The following is a 17,763-nucleotide window of genomic DNA, read 5'->3' on the forward strand; positions in this document are numbered from 1 at the left end:
GGAGGTGCGTCCCATCACAGTGTTCTCAGAAGTATTGTTTGTGGGACAAAAATTGTTTTTTTTTTTCATGTAGCTATAAAAAGGAACCCCTGCTTCTTGGAGGCTGCTGCATTTCTCTCCACTCAGACATCAGCATCTCAGAAGTATTGTTAGAAATGGCATCGCAGCGTTGGGCATTCCCAACTTCCCAGTTCATTTCCAACCAATTCATTCAGTTTACAAGTGCAAAAGATGCTTTTGCTAATTGCCAGCTCTGCTGGTTCCTCCTGGGATCTGGAAGGCAGCTGAGATTGTCTTGCCTGTTACATCTTCAGCAGCAGTAAAAAGCTGTTGCCGCAGTCTGTGAAACAGGACTTACATGACTCCTATTACTGCCTGAGTATTTCACAGCCTTCAATGTGCTGTTATTGCAACTAGAGCTGAACAAAAAACTCCTTTTCTAGGTCACTTACAGTTCTGAAGTTTCTTTAACATTTGCCTTTACCCAGATTAATGTTTCAGGAGAGTTTTGGTGAACAGAAAAGGCAGGAGAAAGCACTGTTGGTCAAATGACAAGTGCCACTTTGCTTTTGAGGCGTTCACGGTTAAGATGGCTTGGAAATGCAGCAAAACTGACAGTAACTCTCAGAACGTTGCTGCTGCTCTGAAGCTGGAGCCATGTGAGAGCAGGTCCCCTAAATACAGGACTTGCAAGAAGTGCTTTTGTTCTCCTGGCCTCCCTCCCAGGAAAGCTATCAAAAGAGGTGGCCAGGGACCCCCCAGCTTGGGAGCAGTACTCCTTCACTCTGACATCGCTTGTCATCTCAGCAAAGAAAGAAAGATCAAACAGGAGGATGGAGTGGGAGCTGTCACATCCACTGTACGTTTCCTGCTCAATTCTGTAACTCTTGGGCAGGTGAAGGCTGGGACCAGCAGCTTCATCGCTTTGGTCCTAACCTACCTGTCTACTCACTGTTCAGTGTGTGTGTAAGACCTTGATTCACAAGCCAGCGATGCTGGCAGGGGCACTTGGATGGGTTGGGGAGAATACAGCAAACCTGTACCAGCACATACCTTAGCGCTGCGGTTTCCAACCCTTTTTCCTTTCAGGTCCTCTGAGTGTCAAATTAATGTCCTGATACACTTCATTGCCTCTACACACACGTGCACACACTTGGAGCCCCTTTGATCTCCATACCCTCTCTCCCCAACTGGGTCTTTTCCCCAAATGGCTCCAGAAACTTCCTTCTCTGCAAAATCTCTGCTGTTTATTCCTTAGAGTAAAGCTGAACAATACCTATCGCTATTGCCGATGCTCGTTTTCTTTTTTCCTCTGGACATTCCCCTTTCCCGACCTTCCCAGCTGGGGTGGAGAGAGCTCCAGCAGCAGGAATTCCCCTTATTCACCCTCTGCAAGCCCAAGCTGATCTCCTCCTATTCTGACTCCTGGCTCCAGGTGCCAGCTTGGCTTTTGGAGACAACACCCTGGCAATGTGCGGCTCTGCTGAGCCAGAGGATAAAAGCTTCCTGCTGGGGTTCTGCATTTCATCTACAGTGGTGATACTAGCTGGCTTATTCCCACATTCCTTCCCTCCCCTGGGCCTTGGGAAAGAGAGTACCAAGAGGGTTGAGTGCATTTTGTTGTTACTGGCTTAATACCTGAGATCTCAGTGAGTCTCAGTGGGACTTCTGAGTTTCCCAGCTTGGGAGCTATAGATCCAGTCCGGCTCCCTCCAGGCTCTGTGGAAGGCTGAGTCTCACAATTCAGTGCCTTTGGCTAGCAGGAGCCGGTTCGCATTCTGCAAAGATGTTGTAGCAATGGAACTGGAGCCCAAGGTATCTGCACAGGTCTGCAGGAGGTGCAGAAGCAGGGCTTTAGAGATCAGTCTGCCAAGGGAGAAGGCAATGGTAGATGCGTTTGGCACTGGGATGTGTGCATATTATTTGTGGGCAGATGGGGATGGATGGATTGACAGGAAAAAGGACACCTCACCCCTAGGACTGTGCTTTCTGCTGTGTGATCGGCGTTTCCTGCAATAAAGGCCATTCCCGGTGCTGCAAACCACAGACAGGACAGCACAGACATTTTTCAGTACAAATTACTTTAGCCAGCACAGTCATCGTTTGTACTGCCTTATAATTGGCAGGTATTTAATTAGCTGAGGAGTATTTAAGCGTCTTCCTACTAAGTGGGAAGTTAGGAACTCCCTGTTGGGTGAATACTCTTTGAGTCCCTCCAAAGCCTGTCACTGCAACTCAGCTTAATGTCAGCACACAAATTACATCAGACAGTTTAGTGCAAGTTTGCACAGATGCTGCGACATCTGTCCAGTTTGGACAAGCTGGTTGGCTGAAGGTAAGGGTGTTGCTGGAGGTGTGAGATAAAGTCTGCTTTCTGGGTTTCTTGGGGAACGCTCTGTCCTTTGCGTTACCCAGATGTACAGAGATAAGGCAGGATGGGGAGGAGGGAAGAGAAAGCTTCATGAAGAAATGTTGCTGGGAGGCGAGAGGGTTCCACCAGCCTGTATCTCTGAAAGCCATTTTCATTAGCAGAAAGTGAGTTTAAAAGGTTTTGGTAGCAATCCCTCTTTGCATGAGTTCCAGGGGCTAGCAGAGTGTTTGGTTACCAGCGTAGCTTTGGTTAAATACATTTTCAGCAGCCAAGCTGGGAAATGACTCCCCCTCCTCCCCCGTGACCTGCTTTCCTGAGAAAAGCACAAGCAGATCTGTGTCGCTCCACTCAGCACCTGCTCCTTATCCCTGCTCTTTGTAAAATGCCGGGATGCTATGTCTATGGGTCGGGCACGTCTTTTCTCCCAGCCAGATCCATCGGCCGAGGAAAGTAGGAATTCAAGCAGACCTGACAACGGTCACGTTGTCCACATGAAAACCATTGGGCTTGCATGGCGGGGAAACCTTCCAGCAGGAAAACCTCTGCCAGCTTTGCAGGTCTGGAGCTAGATTTGTATTTCAACCTCCTGGCAGTCCAGCCAGGCTTTTAGCAGGCTGGAGAAGGGAAGTTTGCTCCGCTGCTCTCTAGTTTCACTACGATCCTGAGCTTTGCTCTCAGTGGCTTTCTGCACCCCTGCATCCTCGCTGCTGTCACGCGTGTCAAATTGTGACAAGGTACCGTTCCCAGCAGCGTGGCTTGGGGCTGAAAGGGAATCGATCAATCCGGCCGCCTCTCTGCTTGTTGCTCTGTTCCCAGCGGAGAAGCTTTGCTCCGCTGAGGGATCTCACCCTTTTCCTCTGATTGATCTGGATCCTGCCCACGGGGAGCTGTTTACATCGACCCCCGGTGAGAAACCATCTGAGCAGCACCCAGGAGGGCTGGGAACAGGTTGTTCAAGGAGAGGGGCCAGCATGATCTTAAACATCAGCATTTATTTATTAGCATTTATTGAGCCACTAGTGCACCAGCCCCCTCACTGCATTAGCATCATCTTTATTTCCCAGAGGTTTCCTCCTCTTCTGCTAATGTAAATCCAAAGCAAACCCTCAAGTAGATTTCTTTATACACCCACGTAAGTCAAGTCAGAAACCACACTCATCCCAGCAGGGTGGGCTTTTGTGGTATGCTTTACATTTTATTTACCCCCTCCCACCCAAAACTGGTAACAAACTAGCATATAATGTGACGGGACATCTATAGCAGCTATAGAGACAGAATAACAATGAGGAAGTGGTGAGCTGCGATGCAGCATCCCCAAACCAGGATCCAAATGACCTTCAGGAACAGGCAGATGTTGCTTTCCGAAATTTGAATTCGGAACAAGGGAGGCGTTCCACACGTTCAAGGGGCTGTCACCTCTGCTTCTCTTGGCTGCTCCGCTTCCATGAAATGCTCATTTTGTGGAGTGAAGAGGAAAAGGAGGTCAAAGGGAAAGGAAAGAGCAAAGGAAAGCGCTGGCAGAGAAAAAAGCGCAGCTAGCTGAACTCACAGTGACTAAACCTTCTTGTCTACAGACCCGCATCCCTGCTTGCACGTGCGTGTGTGCCTGCCTCTTCACCTGGCTCGCTGAACTCCTGATTGCTCCTCAGGCCCGATTCAGAGCTCGCTGATGTCCAGCTGTAGGCTTGAAGTGGGTCTTGATTTTGATTTTGGTGTTTCCCTGAGGTTCTGATCATGGGACACGGGTAACAGCAAGACTTAAAGCTTTGTCTGTCCAAGGAGCGGGGTTGGACCATAACAAACTGGCTAACACGGCCAGAAGTAACCTGCTGTTATTGTTGTCTGTATAGTCATTAACGAGGCTGTATTGCCCGGGATAACCTTATCAATATGTTCGAAAGACATGATAAAAAAGCCTCAGGGTTTTAAAAAAGTCAGCCCCACGACCTCCATCCAGTTCCTCCACCCCCCTCCTTACTCTCACAGAAACAGGGTCTTAGATGCTCCACTGCAAAAAGTGAGTTGCTTGTGCTAAAAGGAGGTGGCAATGCATAAGCGACCTTTCTCCCGGCAATCCCAGAGCGGTGATGTGAAATGGTGCAAACGCGTAATGTGCCGTGATGGGACAAGTATCTTCTGTGCCCGGCGGCTGAGCCAAAGGGTGACCTGCTTTACCTGCTTGCAGTTTGATGGGGATGCTTGCTGAGGTCTCTTGCTTTTGGCCGCAAAGAAGCAGGTGTGAAAAGGTGCGCTTCCACTTCGAGCTCGCCAACCATTCCTTTGGAGTTATTTGGCTAGAGATAAATTAGGAAATGCTCAGTGAACAGACAGCCCCAAAGAGCTCAGCATCTCCCCTGAGATTCAGAATAATTTCAAAATACTCCCAGAATTTGTTTGCACAGTGCCAAGCCCTTCTCAAAGGACTTCTTGCATACTCTCCCCTTTGCCTCAGCCAACACGGGACTTTCCATTTTTTAGGGTCGTTGCCTTTGCTCTGCTTTTAATGCCCTTTCTCAGCTGGAAACACTGGAGCATGAAACTATCCAGAGTTCCCAGGTCCAGATATATCTGTTACTGTGATCCAGTTGCATCTGTGAGGACTTTATTCTTAGGAGATTTGTGTGGGTTTTGCTAAGTGCATTGAAGTAATTTGTACCTTTAAAGGACTGCATCTTCCTTTTGGTTACGGTTAATCTTTAATCCAGCATCTTCATCTTTGCCTGCAGCACCTTAATTTGGCTTCTTGATTTAATTTCTTTTACCGTCTGCTACCTCCTCCTATTCCCAGCCCCTCTGTCATCTGCCTGATTTATTTTTCTTTGTCTCTTTATCCGCTAGCCCTGCACTCAGCCATTAAAATTTTCTGATTTAGGTTCCTGAGAAGCAGCATACCCTGGAGCTAGTGTTTTGGTGGTGAGAGAGCCATCCTTCTTCCCAACCTGGCCCTGGGGCCTCCTGTACTCTTCGAGACAGGGCTGGGACATCTGCAGCAGTGTTTGTTTGCTGTTTTGCAAAGTGCTGCTTACAGGTAGACAAGAGGCAGTCTGCGTCTCCATCCCTGACTTTGCCATGAAAAGTTGGGAAGAGCTTCATGATTGCTAGGGCCGTTTCAGAGAGGGGGACGTGGAAAAAAGAAAGCACAAGTAACAGGGGATCTGGACCAGAGCTGGGATTTGCAGGCTTTTTTTTCGGAGCTAATAACACTCTTTCACCTTCCTCTTTCCTTTGTCGCATGCACCAGAGCAATGTTCAAAATCCCCAGCTGGGCAAACCTGCTGCCCTGTCATTTCCAGGGTTTGGTGTGAGCAGCCATGGGATGATGGTTGTGGTCATCTCCCCGTACCAGCTAACCATCTTTCTGCCCCCCTGAGCTCTGGCTGAAGGCTCGGCAGGGAGCTCTGAGTCCTTTTAGGCCCTGTTGGGGTCATCTAAGAAGATGGAAGTGCTGAACAGTGAACGGGACATAGATGCTGCCACGTCTGAGGCAGCTTGGCCATACCCTAAAGTGGACGTGAGGTATCTCTTACCAGGTGTTTGTATTGCTCTGCCTGTCTTTCAACCAAGTGCATTTGTACATCCTTGACTAGCCAAAGGGAGCATTTCCAGCTTGTTAACTGCTGGCTGCAATGTCTTACATTTATTTTGGCATCTGGTATGCTCAGCAAAAGCATTTACTACCTTGTTTCCCCATTCTTCCCAAGCCTCCTTTCCCACGAGACTTGAGCATGGGACCATGATGTCCAGGCATAGAAAACGGTGTACTCTGCTAATGCACTCGGTTCCTCTGAGGATTTTCCCTGAAATGTTTTCAGTACATATGACAAGGCTGCTGCTTATCACTTCGGTGTGCTGAGTATTGTTCTCTGTGTAACCAGGAAACTTTCCCAGTTTCTCAGAAATGATCGTAGGATGACTGGCTGTTGTACAAGGCAGAGAGAGAGGATTGCCTGGACCACCTATGGGTTAATGCCTGGCGTGGAGCCGCATCCTCTTCTAAACAGAAAAGCAGAGTCCCATCTTTTGGACCGTGATCCAGTTTGAGTCTTGGTAGCATGAGAGGGACTAACTGCATAACCAGTCATAAGTCTATAACGTGTCAGGCATCTCATGGTAATTGGGAAATTACAGCTGGAAAGCTGATATGGAAGCTCAGAGGGTAAGCTGAACGGTTTTGTGTCCGGCTGGAACATACGCTCTTTCTACACATTTGCTAAAGCAGGTGATTTCAGGAGGGCTGTGCAGGGTGGTACAACAAGTGGGTGACAGCCCATTCAGCACAGTCCTGGCTCCTGCTCTTGCTTTGCAAGACCTGCCAAAACATTTCAATGCAAGCTCTCTAGTCAAGGACACCCGAGGAGCTGCCCCTGGAGAGAATGGTCCTGCAAAGCCTGGATAAGCAGCTGTGAATGTCACATAAGGGTGGGAGGGAGACAGATATATCACTCACTGATTTCACCTTGTCCTTTTTTGGAAAGGAGCCCTGTATGATAATGAGACCAGCCATCTTACTGCTCATCTTTCCATTCCCCTGTTGTCCCAGTGGTACACTTCCCTCCACTCGGGAAAGGCAACTTCAGAAAGTCCCAACCTCTGTTTACAATACGTTCACAGTAGCTCCCGTTTTCACCTTTTTCCCAAGATGATCCTGATATTTAATAAACTATTTGCTGCTCTGATATTCTGGTGTAGCAGGAAAGCTCCAATGGGGCAACTTTGCCCCAAAAGAAGATGAAGATGTATGGCCTGGACTTCTTATATCAGAGGGATCCCAGAAATGCTGTAACGGTGCTTTTAGTTCGGGATAGCAATAGCGAGTTTAAGAGCAGAGGCTAAAATCTTGAACAGATAAAACATTGATCTATTGTGGAAAGTAGTGCAAGGTCATCTTCTGCAGTCATTGACAGGTGAGCCGACCTGATGATACCCATGCTTGCAGTGTAGCTGTATCGGAGAATTATTTTTCTTTTTTCTTAAAGCCATGAAGTCATGGGATTGTAGGGAGCTGTAGGCTTTTCTCTTTCTATTTCACAGGATTCTGTAGAGGAGCTTGAAAATGTCATCCTTTTAAAGGAGAAAATCCACAAGACAAAAAGATTTCAAATACGCTATACAAAAAAAGAAACCCTCATGATACTTCAAGCCAAATTCCTAGTGTTGTGTGTAAGTTGAGCTGTGATATTGTGGAAGAGATCAGATCTGTAATTATTAAGTAACCACTAGAACTGCGGTCGGGAAGGAATATTTCTCCAGGTTCAATGAGCAGGAGCTGTTGAACTGGTTTCCTCTGCAACATGAATATTGTGACACCTCACAGGGATTTTTCACATTTGTTTCTGGTTTAAAGACCAAGGACACTAACAGTGTCTTTGGTTTCTCCATTTCTTCTTTACGTAGTCCATGATGTCAGGTCTTCTGTATCAAAACTTTGATGTTCGTGGCGCACATTGAGGATTGTTCAGTGGCTTACTGTGTAAGACCCATGGGCAGAGTGGTCCTTCTGGGGGTCCATCCCACTGAAACATCGGTCCTGTGCCTGCCTTTGGAAAGGAAGTTTGGCAGGGAAGTACAAGAAAACTGCAGTCGCAGTGTATGGTCCCGGTGGCCAAATTCTTCTCTCCCATCCCACCCTTCCTCATGCATCGAGGCGGGTCTTCGGAGAACCAGGCATGGTGCAAGTTTCATCTGCACGAGACGATGTCTGCACTTCAGGCCTTCTTCTGGAGCTGTGGAGCGGGGATGTAAAGGGGCAGAGTGCTCATTAATTACCAACCACATGCTCTGGATTTTAAACGGCAGAGTCCAAAGCCCAGGAGGCTGATGATGTTGGGAAGTGCTGAGCTTCATCTCCGGTGGGATGGCGGGGCCTTCTGATGAGAGTCATTACAGCTCAGCGTCAGCTGTATTTGTGGTGTCTGAAAAGATTATCTCCAGATAATCTTACGGGTATTTAGCCAGCCATATGCTTTATTTCAATGGTAATATGTATTTCTTTGTGCATTTTAACATTGTTTATGTTAATTAAGGCTTCAGACTGGATGCTGCATATGGGCTGTTTCATTTTTTTCTGGGGCTAATTTGCAGATAGTAAGTAACCTTGTCCCCTGCAAAATGCTCCAATTCAGTTAGCTGTTATTATGAATTCACAGCTGGGAAAAGGCCTTGCTTTTAACCTCCTTATAACTTTCTCTTCCTGTCCCTCCCTCCTCCAACACAAAAAGAAAAGGGCCTGGAGAAAATCCCAAATATCCCTCATCTGCCATAGGTCATGAATCTTTTCTTGAATCACCATTGTCTTAGTTTTGCTTGTGTCAGTTCTGAAGTAAATCAGCTGGAAACACCTGGAATCAGGAGCCTCTGGGGAAAAAAAAAAAAATTAAACTATTCCTGCTCTGGTTTAATTTTCATTGCACCAAACAACTGGATCAATAGTAGGCTTTTTTTTTTTCCTTTTTTCCATTTTCATTGTTTTTTCTAAAGAGCTAATTTAATAATAGTTGCTAATCTGATTATTGATTCTTTCCTACTGGCAGAAAATTGTTTTGTTCAGTGCCAGGTCTGTGCTATCGGGGTAGAGGTGAGAAAAAGGGCATCAGTGCCAAACAAAACTCGTAAAGAGACAGAGCGATCTCAGCGGTTGAGCACTAACTTTTAGAGTGGCTCCAGAGACCTGGGAGTTTTGCCTTTCTGTGAAGAAACCAGGGAACCCAGCCAAAGGATGTATGGATGCATTTATTGCCTGGGAGGCAATGTTGCTTAGAAGTTTCAGAAGTGCCTGCTTACTCCAAAGACCTCTGTTAGTGCCGTCTTCCATGACTCTATCTATTCACATCTCCTTTACGTGCCTCAGTTTCCTTATTAGCTAAATGAGGTTGATGATGCTTGATTTCTTTGAAATGAGTGTAGGAAAAGTGCCGGACAATCAGTTATTGCATTGGATCTTCAGTTTTCAGATTGGGTTTCATGGTTGTCACCAAACTGGTGCTACACTTCAATTTCAGGGACGCAGAAGCGCATGATTTTTCTAGGAGGATAAGTTTTGCTCCAGTAACCTAGACTGACTTGCTGGATGTGTGAGATGTCTCACAGGATTTTCAGTAGCATAACTGAGAGCTCAGCCTGGCTTTCAATCAGTGGGTTGATCACAGAAAGGAAAAATTATCTCTTGGATAATAGGATGACCCTTGTGAAACTGTTTTGCAGCTTTTATCCTTAGGAAGGTCTAAACTAACCAGAGGATGACTACTGATTTGGTACTGACAGCATCCAAAACTTCCCAAGCAGCTAGAGTGTTAAAGGCTGATTTTAGCCCATATTCAGCTTAGCGTTTAATGCATTTCAGTGTTTACCTATCTGGTCTGAGATCCTTTCTGACTGCTTTAGCAGCCAATCAAAGATTTTTTTAATTTTTTTTTTTTTAATCAGCCTTTTTTTCAAAAGGTACAAACCTTTTCATGTCCCTTTTTCCTGGGAACCATCCACTTTTTAATCCAACCCTGAAGTCCTGCAGAAACGGTGACTCTGACACACTTGCTTCAGCAAAATGATTGCACATTTTTTTGTCCCGAGCTATTGTGCAGAGCCAAAGTGTTTGAAAGGCGCTCTGGGGCAGCCTTTGGCTGGAAATGAAAATTGCTTTTGGGAATCCCACAAAAAGGATTAACTTTGACTTCATCTCTGGTTCGTTCTCCAAATTAATAATCAATCTGCCAGCTGGACCCGTGCCAGGCACTTGCATGACCTGCCTGGTTAGCGAGGGGGGAATGGCCCATGTGAAGCAAGAAGTATCAGAGAACCACAGAATCATTGAGGTTGGAAGAAACCTCTGGGGATCATTTCTATTATTTAAGTCTCAAATATAGATGCCATTTTTAAACCCTCTTTCTGATCCATGCCTCTTCCCACAACAAAGGCTCTCCATTTGTGCAAATACCTATTCAGAACAGGATTTCTATTTAAGAAAGTCCCTAAGCATGTGCTTAGCTTCTATTCAAATCTACAAGACAGTGCTTAATTGCTTTTTCCCATCAAGTGCTCAAATGATGTTCATATCATGTTGTAAGGTATAGTGAAACATTTTCTTGTGGAACATCATTGGAATCACACTGGAGATACATCTGACCATAGACATTAGAGACAGAACCAACTTGTCAAGTTTCCTGCTAACCCTTCCAGTACAATGTTTTTTACGCCAGTCTGGTTTGGGGATTTCTACAATTCCCATTTGACTGGCTTGTAATCAGTCTGACTACACTGTTCTCTAAGATTCTGCCCATGTTTTCCCTTTAGTAGAGTTCCTCTTTCTTCCCTCCCCTCTTGAGACCACCTGGAAATAATTCTGCTTCCTTATGAGTGTACCTGGATTCAATATTTGTGAATAACTCAAACTCTGCTCTTTTTCTTTGCCACCAAGCTGGGAGCATGGCTTTTCCATTACAAGCCTAGTGTACTTTTCTGCAGAATGAAAGGTTTTGCTGAGAAGATTAAGGCTCAGTACTGATCTACAGATGAAACCTGTTCACACAGGCATGCACACACACACACACAGACATACCTCTGTTTAAGGACCTCTTCCTTAAAATCCCATTTTCTTCTGCAGCTTTTAATCAGGTCCATGATGAAAGTGTTTTGCATACAAATATGCAATATCCCTTTTTTGTAATATCCCTTTTTTGTAATTTGGACGGATCCCAGTGAAACAATCTTTATATTACAAAATTCAGCAATCAAATAATTTCGGATTTGAAGCCTGCCCTGAACTATGAGGCTTTTGGTAATACTTGCTGGCTGAACCTTTGTCTGGGCAGAACACTATCTACATCCAACAAGACCGAAACTCCCTCAGATGTGATTCCCTGGGCCGTGGAGAGATGCCATTAGATCTCTCGTGGTGGTATCGAATATGTCATCTGCAGCAGATGTTGCTGGACAGGTTCAAACATCCAGCGGCCATGAGTGAGACCACCTAAAATCGTAAGGCTGACATTATTCACAAGATTTCTTATCAATACAGCTGTGATTTTGAACCCGTCCAGCTGAACTGTGCCTTTTTAGGAGTTTCTCAGCAGCCATATGAACTAGAAATTAATTTTAAAATAAAGAAACACAGGCTGAATCTAGAAGCTAGGCTTGAATGATGGTTCATAATATCACGTCCACACTGGGAATAAGGCAACGCCAGCACCTCACCTGAGTGCCCTGAGTAAAGCAATGAGCAAACCTTTACCTGATGTATTGTTTAGCGCTTCCCATGGTGCAATGCCCAAGAAAACTTTTGCTCAGCTCTCTGAAGACTGAGCTTAGCTTGTCTCTTGCCACATGGTAGAACATGGACGGGGAAAAGAGGCTGGTGACTCTTCTGGCATGTCCTCCTACCTGCAAATATGTTCTCCCAACCCAGGTCCAAGCCACATCCCAAAAGGGTGCAGAGGTTTTTGTATCAAAAGGATTGCAGGGCTATGAGAATAGGTAATTAAGCAGATCTGCGAAGAGGAAGGAGAGGGTGAGAGAAGAGTTATTCTTCTGAGGAGCTTAAAACCAGAGGAACAGACTTGCTCTTTGGAACACCCAGCATTTGAATATTCTGAGTAGTTTAATAACTGGTAATAACCAATTAATAATCACTGGTAGTAATGAGGGCCAGATTTTCATTTCCTATTAAATGGCATAGTTGGACTTATTCTGAGGTGATTTACACCGAGTTTCTGACTCAGCACATCCCACAGCACCCATCCTTTGTGTGATTTATAGCAGCTTTTAAAGTAAAAACTGAATGGCTTTGATCCAATTGATTTCTTTGAATCCAACGGGATAAATAAGCAGGCATCAGACCAGGTCTTACAAGAGCGAAGGGAGGTTATTATAATTTTTTTTTTTCCTGCTGTGTGCTCTTTTCCGCTATGTGCTTTTTCTGTATGTGCATCTAGAAATGGATATCAGACTGTGCCAAGTGTGGCTTTGGCCCTGGATAGACTTTATTCTGATATCGCATTCACTGCTGTACTGTCAGCTTTTCTACCATGAGAGTGTGAGACCACGCGCAGCATCGAGGGAGTGTTATTAGATTTCTGATACCTTCCCCAGGGTTTGCTGTTTTGGTAGGCTTTCTGCTTTTGCTTTTGCTTTTTTTTTTTTTTTCTTTTTTTCTTTTGGATGAGGTTACTTCTGTTGATGCATGGCCCAGATCTGTCCTAGTCTACTCTGAAAGCTGGTAAATGAGTAAAGCTGGGCTTTGGGATTGAAAGTGATGTTAAGGCAATTGTATTCACACATTTCAAGGGAGTTCAAATTGCTTGGGGGCAGGGGGTGTACGTCAATGTACGCATATTTGATGCTTTAAGAATGACAGCTTTAAGCATGTCTATTTGTTGTGAAAGATTGTTTAAACAGAAAAAGTTAAGGATAATTAGAAGCCCTTTGAAGAGCACTTTTCTAGGTATCTGCAAACCCATAAATGAAAAAGTTAACCAGAGCACTAAAACAAACCCACCTAAACAAACAAACAAACAAAAACCCCAAGCAAAGACAAATAAACCAATATATACAAAAAACCAACAACAGTCTGTTTTAGAGGGAAAGTAAAAGCTGTTGTAGAGTTACGGACAAGGGATAAATTGATAGCAAGCAATATGAATTAAAAGCTTGAAAAAGATAAGAGGAAAAAAAGATGTGAGGATTTTATTGATCAGGATGGTTAAAATGAATAAAAAGGAAAATTTAGAGTATACTAAAACCAAAATAAATCTTAATGGTATTTGTTTGTTACTAGCTAGAAATGACAGATTTATTTATAATAATGCAGAAATTTCAATAAGCGCCTGTATTCTGTAATTGGAAGAGAGCCTGGGTACTTAATTCGCATCCCAGGCTAATGAAATACTTTTCATTACACCAGCAGCTAGAAAACATGCTATACATCATCTAATAAAGTAAGATGTTTTTAAGAGAAACAAGACAGAGTAATTTTGCATGCAAGAGATTTAAAAGAGCAGGCTAAGGCTAATTGGGGATCGTTGCTCTTCAGTAAAAGAAGGGTGGAAGTGTTCCCAAAATCTGGAGAGAGGAGCATGTGTCTGTAAGCACAACAGCCTCACTCCAGAGCCGTCCGCCTCACATCTGTCTTCGGCACAATAACACACCATCTGATCCGAGATCCAAAAATTAGGGGATTGTGGGTAATATTATGATTATAATTGAATAATAGCATACTCATTAAAACAGAGAAATTAATAGCAATCAACTTATGGAAAATAGACCTTGTCAAGCTAAATTAATACTTTCTATGAGAATACATAACTGGTTGGTAGATTCTGAGCGTTTGTCATTATTTGTACACATCATAAATAAGGCATTTGTCTTGGTGACAGTGAATGAACAGAATGACTGGCTAATGCAGTTCTTGGAAATATAGGTGGTACATATAGGGGGGAATACAGAATTCGTATTCCCTCTGAGATTGGCCTTGGATCTCTCGGTCCCTTCCAAGAAGGGTGTTGGTGAATTGCAGAAGGCACATGGAAGAGACCAGAGAACAAAGTCTGGACCTGAGTGTCTCCAAGAAATGATGTGAATTAGCTCAGTGAAGAGCATGTGGAGAGCTGACTATCGGGAAGACAGATTTATGTCCCATCAGTTGGATGGACATGCAGTAGGGTCCAGACATTTAGAAAGCCCTGGACGGGCGCCAGAAAAAACTGTTCTGTACATCGCTGACAACTTCTACAATAAAATTAGTTTGGCTTTTTTTTAAAAAAAAAAAAAAAAACAAACTATGAAAAGTGCTTTAATCCAAACCAGAGATAATTCAGGAAGGCTCAGTGTCACATGTTAAACTGGATCCAAGTAGATAATCACAACAGAATCAACAGCATGTGTTGATGCTCTGTTACCCCGTTGGTACCCAGCCCGTTCTCTCCGCTTTCTTGCGCAGTGGTTAGGGAGGTGGAGGGAAGCTATCGTCTCGTTGCATGAGGAGCGGGTCCAGCGTGTGCATGGAGTGGAGACCTGCAAAAAACTTCTCTGCAGCTCAAGGCAGGTCTGCTGGAGTCAGCAGTACGGAGAAGTCCAGGCCATCTGTGGTACACCTAAGGCTGCTGAGCAGCTTGGCTCCATCTGGAGCTGCCCTGAGCTTGCTGCTGGCATTCTTGCCTAGGTCCCCTCCTCTGAGGATGGTCAGATACGGAGAAGGGACATCTTATACCCGTGTTCCTCCGGTGAAGGCATATGTCCCTTTTGCTCTGCCTCCACATCCTATCCCAGGCTCCAGTGAAGCCCGGGTTATCCGCATGGATTCGGACCTTCTCCCCACCCGTCGCATTTCTGTGCTTACTCTCTGCATTTGCACCCTGTATGTGACCACATTTCAGGAAAGTTGTCTGGACAAGACACAGAAGCAATGGGTAGAAAACAATGTACTTTTTGGCTGGTGACTGTACCCCAGCACGCAAGGCAGAGCCTGAGATTCCCCTTTTCCCTGGCTTAGCCCTTAGTGCTCACATGGAGATGGGGCTGCACTAACTTTTTCCCGATGAAACCATCCCATCTGCGGGATGAAGGTCAACTTCACATGGAGTTTTTCCCACCTGGGATCCCTTCCCAACTCTGCTGCTCTTTCCCAGCCTGAAAGGATGCCATGGGAAAGTGAGGACTCTATCCTTTCGATCTCTTGAGGTCCCTCTGGCCATGAGGCAGGGGCATCCCTGCCATGCCTGGAACTTTGGGGGTGCGGGAGAGGTCTGAGGGGGGGGTCTGTCATGGCTTATGGAGACCCTGGCCCCAGAGAGAGCTGGGGGGGGAGAAGGACAGGGGTGGGCGGTGGGAGGACGAGGGGCTGATGCCTGTGAAGTAATTGGGGGGGGGTTGGGGGGGTGAGGAAGGTGTTTGGGAGGGGTGGATTCACATACTGGGGTAACTGGTGGGGGGGAGGAGAGGGGTGCACTCCCCTGTGGGGCTCATGAGGCTGGCGGAGGTCTGGGGGGGGGCAAGATCAGGGGGACACATCTATATGGGGTGTGGGGCAGGGGTGGAAGGGGTATGTGGGGTGAGGGATGGGGCTATGGGGGGGCGAGGTGTATGTCAGGTCTGTGGGATGGGAGTATAGGGTTATGCATCCGTGTATGGGATATGTGGGACAGGACTATGGAGTTATGCATCCGTGTATGGGATATATGGGACAGGACTATGGAGTTATGCATCCGTGTATGGGACATGTGGGACAGGACTATAGGGTTCTGCATCTGTAGATGGGATATGTGGGACAGGGCTGCAGGGATCGGGAGGTGTACTTGGGTTGCGTAGGACAGGGCTATAGGATTATTTCTCCATACGTGGGGTGTGTGTCACAGGGCTGGAGGGGTTACGCATCCACGGAGTGGGTGTGTGGGACAAAGCCATAAAGTTATGCATCCCTAAGTGGGGTAAGTGGAGCAGGGCTGTAGGGTTACGGAGGTGTAGACGAGATATGTGGGACAGGGCGATAGGGTTATGCTCCCTTACGTGGGGTGTATGTCATGGGGTTATCCATCTGCATAGTGGGTGTGTGGGACAGGGCTCTACGTGCATACACGGGGTACAGGGGCTATAGGGTTAGGGAGATGTATATGGGGAGAGTGGGCAGCCCGGGGGGGGGGCTGGAGGGGCACTTTTACATGGATGGGGGGGTGTTGGAGGGGTCAGAGCCGGGGACGAGGACCAGGACCAGGACTAGAAGATGCAGGTCCGGGGATGGGATGGGGGTGGGATGGGGATGGAATGGGGGTGGTGGTCCCCCCACCCCAGCGCGATGCCCGCTCCCCACCCACCCTGACGGTGGCTTTCTCCCTTTCTCCCCGCTCCGCCGGCCCATCCCTCTCTCCCTCCCTCCATCCCTCCCTCCATCCCTCCATCCCTCCCTCCATCCCTCTTTCCCTCCCTCCAGCAAAGCCTCCGCCTCCGCCTCTCCGCCCGGTTCCTGGTCCTGGCGCGGCTGCCGAACGGTCCCGCTCGATTCCTCCCGGACTAAGTGCTTGTGTGACCGGTTCTCCTCCTTCGCCATCTTAGCCCAGCTCAGCCCCGACATGGTGAGTGAGTCCCGCCGGTTGTGCCGCGGAGGGAGGAGGAGTTGGGAGAGGGAAAAGGGAGGGGGGGAGATGGAGAAATGGATGGGGGGGACAAGGGAAAATAAAAGAAGGAGGGATGGGGACACCGCCGGAGCATCCTCGGTCCCCACGGGGGGCCAGAGCCGAGCCCTGCTGCAGTCCGGTGTCACTGGGACCGTGGGGACACGGCGTGAGGCTTTGCATCACCTTCCCCCTTCCCACCGATGCCCTTCCTCTCCCCTTCCCCACGACCCTCACCGTAATTTTAGGGGGGGGTCACACACACGCATATACCGGGACTGCTGCTCAACTGCTTTCCCCCCCCTTCCTCCCATCCCTCCATCCCTGCGCTTGAATACAAATCCCACTGAACTTGGAAAGGGGGGGGGCAGTCACTCCCGTGGGCTCCCCACGCACAAAATCTTCGCACGTGTCTTTTTTTTGTTGTTTTTTTTTTTTTTAGGGAATCGCCCCACGCTTCCCCCCCCCCCCCCCCCCGCAGCTCACTCGTGTCCCTCTCCCTGCCTCAGTGTTTTTCTCACCACCCCACGCTTTTTTTGGGGGGGGTGTCTATGTCTGTAAGGGGGGGTCCCCACTCCAGAATAGGGGACCGTGGAGAGGAGGAGTTGTGAAGTTTCAGGCGCTGTCGGTGACATGAAGCCGGTGCCGCGTCTCGGACGGAGCCTCCGGAAAAAAAAGTGCGAGATTCCTAGAAATTATCACTGGGCGGCTGCACCCTGAGTCAGAAAGCGGAGCGGGTGCCAGGGCACCAAAAGCAATACTGGGGTGGTCAAAAGGGGCTTTGCAGGCTCCTCTTTTCCACCTTGTGCTTTTAATTTTTCTTTTTTTTTTTTAAGTAGTTCATCCTTTTTTTTTGACAGTTGCCAGGTTCACAGAGCAAAGCCCCCCGCCTCCTCTCCACCTCGCTCTTCTCCATCTGCCTGGGCACTGGGAGTTACTGGGCCCTTGCAATTATTTACTAATTATGCCTTGCTTGTTAAATGCTGGCTTAATTCAGTGAAAGGGGAGGGGAAAGGAAGAAAGGAAGGGTGATGGTGGTAAACGGAGGGGGGGGATCACATTTTCCAAGATGAAGGTTTGGTTTATTATTAGAAACACTAATGTATTTGGTCCACTAGTTACCATGGAAACAACATCTGCACTGAAGTGGTTTTAAAGACACAGCGTTGGTTGTGTTTGCCCGGGCCCCGTGCAGGCCCAGCCACTACAGCGTTGTGAAATGAGCTCGGGGGGTGTCGGGTAGAGCCGCTCTCGTGGTCCTCGTGAGAAAGACTCCAAGCTTTTGGTCTCGGTAGCGAT

At 47.1% G+C, this 17,763-nt stretch overlaps 1 protein-coding gene across 9 annotated transcripts in view; it reads left to right on the forward strand.

Annotated features, from left to right (window-relative positions):
• Positions 1-17,763, forward strand: part of ADGRB1 (adhesion G protein-coupled receptor B1) — a 284,292-nt gene that overhangs the window by 179,184 nt on the left and 87,345 nt on the right. For all 9 annotated transcript variants that reach the window (XM_069780159.1, XM_069780156.1, XM_069780162.1 and 6 more), the window contains one exon: positions 16,284-16,425. In XM_069780159.1, the coding sequence (XP_069636260.1) occupies positions 16,284-16,425 (142 nt within the window). The remainder of the gene's footprint in view (positions 1-16,283; positions 16,426-17,763) is intronic.

This window comes from Haliaeetus albicilla, chromosome 3 (genome assembly GCF_947461875.1).
Source record: "Haliaeetus albicilla chromosome 3, bHalAlb1.1, whole genome shotgun sequence".
Lineage (NCBI taxonomy): Eukaryota > Metazoa > Chordata > Aves > Accipitriformes > Accipitridae > Haliaeetus > Haliaeetus albicilla.